Below are 12,210 nucleotides of genomic sequence, written 5' to 3'. Positions count from 1 at the left end.
CCTGACCAACATAGAGAAACCCCGCCTCCACTAAAAATACAAAATTAGCCGGGCGTGGTGGCACATGCCTGTAATCCCAGCTACTAGGGAGGCTGAGGCAAGAGAATCACTTGATTCCGGGAGGCGGAGGTTGCAGTGAGCCGAGATCACATCACTGCACCCTAGCCTGGGTAACAAGGGCGAAACTCTGTCTCAAAAAAAAAAAAAAAGAAAAAGAAAAAGCCCATAGCTAGAACCCCACAGAAAACACAGTTACTAAACACTGCAGTTGGTTACATTATTCCATAAACATGCAAAAGTGACTTCAAATGTAACTTATATCTACTGAGTCTCACCAATCTCCCCGTCTTGTCCAGGTTTAGGAATGCTAATAGAAGTTTTGGTCTCCATTTCTATTTTCTTCCTAGTGTCCCCTCTCTTTCCAACTATATGCCTGTAACATAAAGTAATTAAAAGGTTTGTCAAAATGTACCAAAATAAAGAACCTCATTATGTTTAAATCCTTTGTGACAAGAGATACTCCCTTACAGAAAAGTAGTCCAGTAAAAGCCCAATATTTGTGGAAGAAATTACAAGTCATCTAGCTTTAGAACATGCTGCAGTAAAGTCATTGGCAAAGATGAGTTTTTGGCCCTATAGCCAATTCAATGCAGAGATAGAAAAACCATGCCCAACACCCGTTTGCTTCTCAAAATTAGATTTAAAATCTGGGTCTGCAATTCAGTGAAAGAAAAGCTGGCCAGCAGGTGCAGTGGCTCACACCTGTAATCCCTGCTACTCAAAAGACTGAGGTGGGAGAACTGCTTGAGACCAGGAGTTTGAGACCAGCCTGGGCAACAGAGTAAGACCCTATCTCTAAAAAAATATTTTAGGCTGGCGGCAGTGGCTCACGCCTGTAATTCCAGCACTCCGAGAGGCTAAGGTGGGCAGACTGCCTGAGGTCAAGAGTTCGAGACCAGCCTGGTCAACATGGCAAAACCCCATCTCTACAAATATACAAAAATTAACTGAGTGTGACAGCAGGGTGCCTGTAATCCCAGCTACTTGGGAGGCTAAGGCAGGAGAATCACTTGAACCCAGGAGGTGGAGGTTGCAGTAAGCTGAGATCGCACCACTATACCCCAGTCTGGGCGACAAGAACGACACTCTGTCTCAAAAAATAAATTTTTTTTCAATTTTTTTCAATAGAAAAATTAGAATATCTGAGGACCCATGGCAACAGTGAGCTACAGCCAACTCTCGACTACCCCATGAAGATGGGACATGAGCTCACAATCCCCATCACTCCCACTTCAATCACTTATTGACTCATTTACACTACTTGCCTGGACTTCCAAGTATAAATATTCTGACAATCCAAAGTTATCTTCTGGAACCCACAGTCATTTGATGTGTTCAAGTGAATGAGACTACCGAATCCCAAGAGAGAAGTTTCAGAGTCTACAAAGCACTAAGAGGCCATCACAGGGCTATCAAGTTAAGAACTCCTTGTCATTAACGTTATTTTAACCTCTATGACTTCAATTACAGTACCCAATACTACGGATGACTATGTCTAAAACTATTCATTTGTTTTTGCATGGGATAACAAAGCCCAGTTACTTCCCTTAAGATCTATTATAGTAAGCCAGTTTTTAAAAATAAGATGTTTAGAGGAAGATTGGAAGTCTGTAATTTCCAAGTGGTTTTCCTGTGTGTTGGGATAGAGATTGCAGGGCAGCAAACTCTGTGAGGCCTTTGTTTTCCCACCTTACCAATTAGGAGTGCTTTCTGTCAGGCTCCAGTTTGTTACTATGTGGCTAGTGAACAAGCCTATCACAAAAAGAAGTAGTTCAAAGTGCTATTAATAATCTAGGCTTCGGCACCTTAGAAAGCAAAGTGGCTGAGGTTTAAAAGGCTTTAGAATCAAATAAACCTTGGAATTCATATAACCACTGTAAGCCTACTTCTTCACTTATCAAAATGAAGTGAGAGGCTGACACAGAAGGATCCCTTGAGCCCAGGAGTTCAAGGCTATGGCCAGGTGCAGTGGCTCATGCCTGTAATCCCATAATTTGGGAGGCAGAGGCGGGCAAATCACTTGAGGTCAGGAGTTCAAGACCAGCCTGGCCAACATGGCGAAACCCTGTCTCTACTAAAAATACAAAAATTTGCAAAGCCAGGCAAGGTGGCTCAAGGCCAGGCACGGTGGCTCACACCTGTAATCCCAGCACTTTGTGAGGCCGAGGTGGGGTGGATCACCTGAGGTCAGGAGATCGAGGCCAGCCTGGCCAACATGGTAAAACCCCATCTCCATTAAAAATACAAAAATTAGCCAGGCGTGGTGACAGGTACCTGTAATCCCAACTACTCAGAAGGCTGAGGCAGGAGATTGCTTGAACTCGGGAGGCAGAGGTTGCAGTGAGCCAAGATCACACCACTGCACTCCAGCCTGGGTGACAAGAGTGAAACTCCATCTCAAAAAAAAAAAATTAGCAGGGTGTGGTGGTGGGCGCCTATAATCCCAGCTACTTGGGAGGCTGAACAGGAGAACTGCTTGAACCTGGGAGACAGGGGTTGCAGTGAGCAGAGATCGCACCACTGCATTCCAGCCTGGGCGACAGAGGGAGACTCCATCTCAAAAAAATAACTAAATAAAATTAAATTAAATTTGGCTGGGGGTGGTGTCTCATGCCTGTAATCCCAGGGAGGTCAAGGTGGGTGGATCACCTGCGGTCAGGAGTTCAAGACTAGCCTGGCCAACGTGGTGAAACACCGTCTCTACTAAAAATACAAAAATTACCCAGGTGTGGTGGCAGATGCCTGTAATCCCAGTTACTCGGGAGGCTGAGGCAGGAGAATCACTTGGATCCAGGAGGCAGAGGTTGCAGTGAGCCAAGATTGTGCCATTCCACTCCAGCCTGGGTGACAGAGACTCCGTCTCAAAAAAAAAAAAAAAAAAGAGGCCAGGCATGGTGGCTCACGCCTGTAATCCCAGTGCTTTGGGAGGTCGAGGGGGGCGGATCACCTGAGGTCAGGAGTTCGAAACCAGCCTAACCAATATGGAGAAACCCCACCTCTACTAAAAATACAAAATTAGCCGGGCATGGTGGCGCATGCCTGTAATCCCAGCTACTCAGGAGGCTGAGGCAGGATAATCGCTTGAACCTGGGAGGCGGAGGTTGTGATGAGCCGAGATCGTGCCATTGCACTCCAGCCTGGGCAACAAGAGCGAAACTCCTGTCTCAAAAAAAAAATTAAAATTAAATTAAATTAAAATGGAATGAATAATACCTATTTGTCATAAGGTTGTTGTAAGGATTAAATGTGATCATATATGAAAAAGCTTCCCAATAAGTGGCACAGAGCTCCATACAGTCCATGCTGTAGGGCAGATGCCCCTAACATTAGTAGATTAAGCATACCGGGAGAAGGACCCTGACAGTAATAACTTAAGCCTACCTGAGAATCACCCTATGATCTAAAAAAGAATTATGTGTTCAGAGTTGCAAGCTATGGAATCTGGCTTGGATTCATTCCAACCCAGAGATTCATTCCTTTATCTATGAGGAACATCTGAATCCCTGACCCATTTATGGAACCCAGGCCATACAGAGGATTGAGGCCCTTTGTTTTGGATTAAATAAAGGTTGCCAGGTGATGGCTGCTAGGGGCAGGGTGCTAAGTGGAAATGTTATATAAACTGTATGCTTTTTCCAAGCAGTTGAAGTTCTGTCCAGCCCACCACCACAGCACCACCCTTTATGCAAGTCCCCTCAATAAATCCTGTGTCTCATTTGCTGGCTCTGGGTCTCTTCCCCAGCCTCTCTAACATGGTGCCATCCCCGTCGAAGTCAACAGGTGTGCGGCATGACATATGCTATCCTCATTAAACCTATACTGGCACCTTTTCAGTTAAAAGTATAGCTGGACGGAAAAGAGGTTTACATGGAAAATCTAAAATATTCACTATAGGCCAGACACAGTGGTTCATGTCTGTAATCCCAGCACTTTGCGAGGCGAGGAGGCAGATCACCTGAGGTCAGGAGTTCAAGACCAGCCTGACCAACATGGCAAAACCCCGTCTCTAACAAAAACACAAAAAAATTAGCCAGGCGTGGTGGCGCATGCCTGTAGTCCCAGCTACTCGGGAGGCTGAAGCAGGAGAATCACTTGAACCAGGGAGGCAAAGGTTGCAGTGAGCCCAGATCACGCCACTGCACTCCAGCCTGAGTAACAGAGTGAGACTCCGTCTCAAAATAATAAAATAAAATAAATAAAATATTCGCTACAATAATACAAATAAGCAGTGACAAGGTGACTCCTTGGTTGAATACATAAGAGGAAATTCCTACCAGGTCAAGTGGTTCTCAGTCTTGGCTATACACTGGAATCACCTGGGGGCTTCAAATAGTGATACCTGGGTCCTGCTCCCACAGACTCTGATTTAATTGCTCTGGGGTGCACCCAAGCACTGGGATTTTTAGAAGCTCCCCAGATGATTCTCCTGTGCACCTGAGGCTAAGAACCACAGCATGAGACATAACCTATGGACAGGTGTTGACAATATTAGGCTCCGATTATAAATTAGTTTGGCCAGGTAATTTCTTTCTTGATCCAAATAAGCCTACAGAAATTATTCCCAAGAAAGAAATCTTAGTATTTTTTTTTTTTGACACAGGATATTGCTCTGTCGCCCAGATGGAATTACATTGGCACAATCATAGCTCGCTGTAACCTTGAACTTCTGGGCTCAAGCAATACTCCTGCCTCAGCCTCCCAAGTAGCTGAGACTACAAGCACTCGTTACCACGCCTGGCTAATTTATTTATTTATTTATTTTTTTTTTTTTTGTAGAAACAGGGTCTCACCATGTTGCCCAAGCTGGGTGGTCTCCAACTCATAGGCTCAAGCAATCCTCCCGTCTTGGCCTCCCAAAGTGCTGGGTTTACAGGTATGAGCCACCACACCCAGCCTTCCGAGTAAATATTATCTATTAATTAGGATCTATCAGACCCAATACCTAATTTAACATGCAAGTCACCTGACACATAATGAGTGCTTAGAATATAGAGAAATCAAAAGATTATCAAGTTAGAATCATGCAAGGAACTGTTAACACACCTTAGCAATAGCAGATTCACACCAAGACCTGTTACACTGATTTTTTTTTTTTTTTTTTTTCAGGAAACTGAGCCACAACTTTCTAAAATCATGTTTCTTAGGAAAAAATGTCACTAGAGCCTGATTTGGTCATATCCCAGGAGAATTTTATCTTTAATAGGTGTTTCAGAATGCTATCAAGGTTGATGAAATGAAAACATTTGCAGCTGGCTGCGGTGGCTCACGCCTGTAATCCAAACACTTTGGGAGGCTGAGGCGGGTGGATCACCTGAGGTCAGGAGTTCAAGACCAGCCTGGCCAACATGGTAAAACCCCACCTCTACTAAAAATACAAAAATTAGCCAGGTATAGCAGTGCAGGCCTGTAGTTCCAGCTACTCAGGAAGCTGATGCAAGAAAATCGTTTGAACCAAAGAGGAGGAGGTTGCAGTGAGCCAAGATCATGCCACTGTACACCAGCCTGGGTGACAGAGTGAGACTCCATCTCAAAAAGTGTGTGTGTGTGTGTGTGTGTGTGTGTGTGTGTGTAGACTTCATCTCGAAAAGTGTGTGTGTGTGTGTGTGTGTGTGTGTGTGTGTGTAGACCAATAAGCAGGCTATCTTAAGTAATCCATAGAAAAGGCAGAGAGGTAGCAGTGAAGATACGGATAGCTGGTAGATCCAAAAGATATTTAACACACTTGTCATACCAGCCCACTGGGAGGCCAAGGCAGGCGGACTGCTTGAGTTCCAGAGTTCAGGACCAGCCTAGGCATATGGAGAAACCCTGTCTCTACCAAAAATACAAAAAATTAGCCAGGCGTGGTGGCACACACCTCTAGTCCCAGCTATTTGGGGGGTTGAAGTGGATCACTTGAGCCCAGGAAGTCAAGGCTACAGTGAGCCGAGATCGCACAACTGCACTGCAGCCTGGGTAACAAAGCAAAGCCCTATCTTTTAAAAAACAAACAAACAAAAAAAAAGATATTTAAAAAAGGTAATATGGGATATGGTGGTTGGGCACAGTGGCTCATCCCAACACTTTGGGAGACCAAGGTGGGAGGATCACTTGAGTTCAGGAGTTCAAGATCAGCCTGGGAAACATAGTAAAACCCCATCTCTACAAGTAATTCAAAAAATCAGCCAGGTGGTGTGTGCCGGTTCCAGCTACTTGGGAGGCTGAGGTGAGAGGATCACTTTACCCTGGGCAGTCAAGGCTGCAGTGAGCCAAGATTGTGCCACTGCACTCTAGCCTGGCAACAGTGAGATACCCTGTCTCAAAAATATAATAATAAAAATAGGCTGGGTGCGGTGGCTCACACCTATAATCCCGGCACTTTGGGAAGCTGAGGCAGGTGGATCACCTGAGGTCAGGAGCTCGAGACCAGCCTAGCCAACATGGTGAAACCCCATCTCTACTAAAAATACAAAAATTAGCCAGGCATGGTGGTGGGCACCTATTATCCCAGCTACTCAGGAGGCTGAGGCAGGAGGATGGCTTGAACCCTGAGGGCAGAGGTTGCAGTGAGCCAAGATCATCCCACTGCACTCCTGCCTAGGCGAAAGAGCGAAACTCCGTCTCAAAATAAATGAATAAATAAAATAAAATAAATAAAAGGTTATGTGGTTTGGATCTGTGTCCCTGCCAAATCTCATGTTGAAATGTAACCCTCAGTGTTGGAAGTGGGGCCTGGTGGCAGGTGTTTGGATCACGGGGGTGGATCCCTCATGATGGCTTAGCACCATCTCCTTGGCAATGAGTGAGCTCACACAAGATCTGGTTGTTTAAAAGTGTGTGGCATCTCACCTCCCATTGTTTTTGCTCCTGCTTTCACCATGTGACATGCCTGCTCCCACTTCAGCTTCTGCCAAGAGTAAAAGGTCCCTGAGGCCTCCCCAGATGCTGGTGCCATGCTTGTACTGTCTGTAGAGTCATGAGCCAATGAAACCTCTTTTCTTTTTTTTTTTTTTTTAAGACTAAGTTTCACTCTTGTTGCCCACGCTGGAGTGTAATGGCACAATCTCAGCTCACTGCAACCTCTGCCTCCCGGGTTCAAGTGATTCTCCTGCCTCAACCTCCCAAGTAGCTGGGATTACAGATGCCTGCCACCACACCCGGCTAATTTTTGTATATTTAGTAGAGACGGGGTTTCACCATGTTGACCAGGCTGGTCTTGAACTTCTAACTTCAGGTGATCCACCCGCCTCGGCCTCCCAAAGTGCTGGGATTACAAGCGTGAGCCACTGCACCTGGCCGAAACCTCTTTTCTTTATAAATTACCCAGCCTCAGGTATTTCTTTATAGCAACACAAGAATGGCCTAACACAAGAGGCAAAATCAGCTTAGTGATACATGTGGAACAATGAAATTAATCTGTAATCAGTCCTTTAACATTTTAGGACATAACACTACACTATTTTATCATTAGTAATCAAGCACTGCAATAAGTATGAAGACCAAAGAGTCCACTTCCCGCTGAGTTTCCTGGAAGTGTCTCCCCATGAAGCTGTTGGGGACATGACTCACTTATAGAGCAAGCTGGGGGCCTTCACAGTAGACCGGAATCCTTGTGGGGTCTGCTCCACCTCATAGGCATCACAGGGCTCATCAGCACACTCCATGGAGCCTGCACAGAAACCATGACATCTCACTCAGAAACAATGTTGCTCTGTGGACAACAGCTTTCGCCTCAGCTGTCAACCGCTGTTCGGGTTTAAAAAAAGCAATACACAGCCATAAAGAACAGCCGGACACTGTACTTTCCATGACACTGCTCTGATACTCCTTCTGACCTGATCTTATAAGAAATAAACCATAAAAAAACACATAATGACTATTTTAAATCTTTCAGTCTTGGAACCCTGGGAAGGTAGCATATGCATACGGTAGTTCCCCCTCATCTGTGGTTTCGATTTCCAAGGTTTCAGTTATCTGCAGTTAACTGCTGTCCGAAACTATTACTACAATAAGATACTGGGTATGAGACAGAGAGACCACAGTCACATCACTTTTATTACAATGTGTTGTTATAACTGTTCTATTTTGTCAGTTATTGTTATTAATCTCTTACTGTGCCTGACTATTAAACTAAACTTTATCAAAGGTTTCTATATACAGTTGGCCCTCCATATCCAGGGATTTGCCATCTGTGGATTCAACCAACCGCAGATTGAAAATATTTGAAAAAAAAATCCAGCCTGGGCAACAAAGTAAAACCCCTCATCTCTACAAAGATTAGCTGGGCATGATGGCACATGCCTGTAAGTCCCCACTACTCAGGAAGATGATGTGGGAGAATCATGTGAGCCCGGGAGGTGAGGCTGCAGTGAACCAAGTTCGTGACACTGCACTCCAGAATGCGCTTGTCTCTTAAAAAAAAAATTACGGCCGGGCACGGTGGCTCATGCCTGTAATCCCAGCATCCTGGCTATCATGGTGAAACCCCGTCTCTACTAAAAATACAAAAAATTAGCCGGGCAGGGTGGCGTGCGCCTGTAGTCCCAGCTACTCAGGAGGCTGAGGCTGGAGAATGGCGTGAATCCGGAAGGCGGAGCTTGCAGTGAGCCAAGATCGCGCCACTGCACTCCAGCCTGGGTGACAAAGCGAGACTCCGTCTCAAAAAAAAAAAAAAAAAATTACTTGGAAAAAAATCAGTAAAATAACAATACAGCAATAAAAATAATATAAATTAAAAAACAATATAGGCCGGGCATGGTGGCTCATGCCTGTAATCCCAGCACTTTGGGAGGCTAAGGCAAGCAGATCACCCGAAGTCAGGAGTTTGAGGCCACGCTGGCCAACATGGTGAAACACTATCTCAACTAAAAATACAAAAATTAGCCAGGTGTGGTGGCAGGCACTTGTAGTCCCAGCTACTGGGGAAGCTGAGACAGGAGAATTGCTTGAACCCAGGAGGTAGATGTTGCAGAGAGCCCAGATCACGCCACTGCACTCCAGCCTGGGTGACAAGAGCAAAACTCTGTCTCAAAAAATAATAATAAAAAATAATAAATAAAATAAAAAATAAAAAACAATACAGTACCACAACTATTTACAGAGCATTTGCATTGTATTAGGTATTATATGTATTATAAGACAGGGTTTAAAGTAGGATATGTGTAGATTACATGCAAATACCACGATGTTCTACAAAAGGGACATGAGCATCCGAGGATTTTGGTAACATTATTGGGCAATAGACTAAATATATACGTTCATTTATTTCAAAAATTTATACATAATTGCTTTAGGGCCAAGTGCAGTAGCTCATGCCTGTAATCCCAGCACTTTTGAGAGGCCAAGGCAGGTGGATCACTTGAGGTCAGGAGTTTGAGACCAGCCTGGCCAACATGGTGAAACCCTGTCTCTAATAAAAATACAAAAATTAGCTGGGCATCCTGGCACATGCCTGTAATCCTAGCTACTCGGGAGGCTGAGGCACCAGAATCACTTGAACCTGGGAGGCGGAGGTTGCAGTGAGTGGAGATCACATTACTGCATTCCAGCCTAGGTGACAGAGCGAGACTCCAACTCAAATAATAATAATATTATTAATAATAATTATTACAACTCTACAAAGGAACTTAATTTTGTCATAGAATATTAATGGTTAATGTTAATAACTAAAATTTCTCTTTATGATATTTAAACCTCTGTACAAAGAAGAAACATAAGTTATAAATTGCAACCAAAAACACTTCAGCTAAACTCAAACTCATCAGTACCCTTAGACATGAACATAAATGGAGCTATATGAGGCCAAACATCTCAAATTTCAGTGCTGACACAGAAACATATTAAAACAAACAAAAAATTGATCCTACAATACACAGGACATTTTACTTCTTATGTGACCAAAGAGCAACTAGAATTACCTTGATAAAAGTCCTCTTCATCTTCTTCATGTTGATAAGTCTGTTCTTGGACTGGATTCTTCCTGTAATTCCGGCCATCAATTCTTATAAGCTGTGGACGCAGAACTTCCATGACACTTTCTCCAAATGATATTCCAATTACGTCCTGAAAAATATAATTACCATCTTACCTTTCTTAGAATTAAAACTCCTATCTCTAGTGTCTGAACCATTATGTAGGGCTGAATTGGGCATCAGTTCACAGTATCTCCCACACAAAAGTAGCACCATTTCCCACTGGATTTCCCATCTGTAAACCAGTTTAGGTTAATTGCTGCATTTTCTACCACAATGGCTCACTCTAGACAGCAAAGTAATTTGTAAACTATTTATCACCCCCCCCTAAAAAAATGATTAAAAGGCATACACTCTTTAAAAAAAAAAAGAAGGAAGTGAGGGAGTGGAGCACTGGTTCACACCTGTAATCCCAGCACTTTGGGAGGCCAAGGTGGGAGGATTGGTTGAGGATGGAGTTCAAGATCAGCCTTATGAACATAGTGAGACCTTGTCTCTAAAAAAAGAAAAAGAGGGCCAGGTGTGGTGGCTCACACCTGTAATCCCAGCACTTTGGGAGGCCTAGGTAGGTGGATCACAAGGTCAGGAGATCGAGACCATCATGGCTAACACGGTGAAACCCCGTCTCTACTAAAAATATAAAAAATTAGCTGGGCACGGTGGCACGTGCCTGTAATCCCAGCTACTCAGGAGGCTGAGGCAGGAGACTCTCTTGAACCCCGGAGGCAGAGGTTGCAGTGAGCTAAGATCGCACCACTGCACTCCAGCCTAGGCAACAGAGCGCAACTCCGTCTTAAAAAAAAAAAAAAGAAAAGAAAAAGAAAAAGAGAAAGAGAAAAGGGCCAGGCATGGTGGCTTACACCTGTACTCCCAGCACTTTGGGAGGCTGAGGAAGGAGGACTGCCTGAGCCCAAGAGTTTGAAACCAGCCTGGGCAACATGGCGAAACCCTGTCTCTCAGAAAACAAAAAAACAAAAAAACAAAAAAAGAGAGATTAAAAATAAAAGGCATTATAAATGCCCATATATAAACACATCCTGTCCCTGGCTTTGAAAGAGAGAATAAAGGTCTCTTTATTACTTTAACCTAATGAGTAAAATGCAAACTTCAGTGGTTATCTAACCATTTGCACAATATCTCTTTTTTTTTTTTTTGAGACAGTGTCTTGCTCTTGTTGCCCAGACTGGAGTGCAATGACACAATCTCTGCTCACTGCAACCTCTGCCTCCCGGGTTTAAGCGATTCTCCTGCCTCAGCCTTCCGAGTTGCTGGAATTACAGTCCCCCGCCACCACCCCCGGCTAATTTTTTGTATTTTTAGTAGAGATGGGGTTTCGTTATGTTGGCCAGGCTGGTCTGGAACTCCTGGCCTCAGGTGATCAACCTGCCTCAGTCTCCCAAAATGCTGAGATTACAGGCGTGAGCCACTGCGCCCAGCAAACTCTATCTAGCAAGATAATTAAGACAATGAGGGATATTTAATACATTTAACCATCCAGAAAAAAAAAAAGCCCCTAAGTACTTTTAGAGGTGCTAGAAATTCATACCAAACAATCAGTTCCAGTTGTCTGTCAAAGCACAGTTAAAATAACAACTTAACCAATATGGTTCTCAGACCAACATACTGCTGAGGGGGGGAATCCAATTTCTATAGGCCGCTGCCCCAACAAAATGCACATTACTCACTGAGAAGCCAAGCTTCTGGTCACATCACTTAACGAATCAATAATTTAGGAAACAAAGGTTCCTTATAGGCTAGCTGAGGTTAAATTCAACCAATATTCCTACCACGTACAACTTAGATAGTCTTGAAGCCCAAAATACTTAAGAGTTCCAAAGAAAACAAGTTGATCCTTACTAAATACACTAATGTTCAAGCCAACGTGGGCGCGGTGGCTCACGTTTGTAATCCCGGCACTTTAGGAAGCCGAGGCGGATCATCTGAGGCCAGGAGTTCGAGACCAGCCAGGCCAACATGATGAAACCCCGTCTCTACTGAAAATACAAAAAGTAGCCAGGTGTGGTGGCGGGCGCCTGTAATCCCAACTGCTCGGAAAGCTGAGGCACGAGAATCGCCCAAGCCTGAGAGGCGGAGGTTGCAGTGAGCTGAGATCGCGCCACTGCACTCCAGCCTGGGCGACAGAGCGAGACTTCGTCTCAAAAAAATAAATAAAATAATAATTGATGAGTTGTGTGCTTAC

The 12,210-nt window shown here is 44.3% G+C and overlaps 1 protein-coding gene across 4 annotated transcripts in view; it reads right to left on the bottom strand.

Moving 5' to 3' along the window:
* ASCC1 (activating signal cointegrator 1 complex subunit 1) overlaps nt 1-12,210 on the bottom strand; it is a 130,720-nt gene that overhangs the window by 117,575 nt on the left and 935 nt on the right. For all 4 annotated transcript variants that reach the window (XM_054503425.2, XM_063670506.1, XM_063670505.1 and 1 more), the window contains exons 2-4: nt 9,957-10,101; nt 7,609-7,708; nt 336-433 (exon numbers count right to left, since the gene is read on the bottom strand). In XM_054503425.2, coding sequence (XP_054359400.1) covers nt 336-433; nt 7,609-7,708; nt 9,957-10,068 — 310 coding nt within the window. In that variant the 5' untranslated portion in view covers nt 10,069-10,101. The remainder of the gene's footprint in view (nt 1-335; nt 434-7,608; nt 7,709-9,956; nt 10,102-12,210) is intronic.

This window comes from Pongo pygmaeus, chromosome 8, assembly GCF_028885625.2.
Source record: "Pongo pygmaeus isolate AG05252 chromosome 8, NHGRI_mPonPyg2-v2.0_pri, whole genome shotgun sequence".
NCBI classification, from domain to species: Eukaryota; Metazoa; Chordata; class Mammalia; order Primates; family Hominidae; genus Pongo; species Pongo pygmaeus.
The sequence above is the reverse complement of the archived record's forward strand: the minus strand, read 5'-3'. Positions and strand labels throughout refer to the sequence as shown.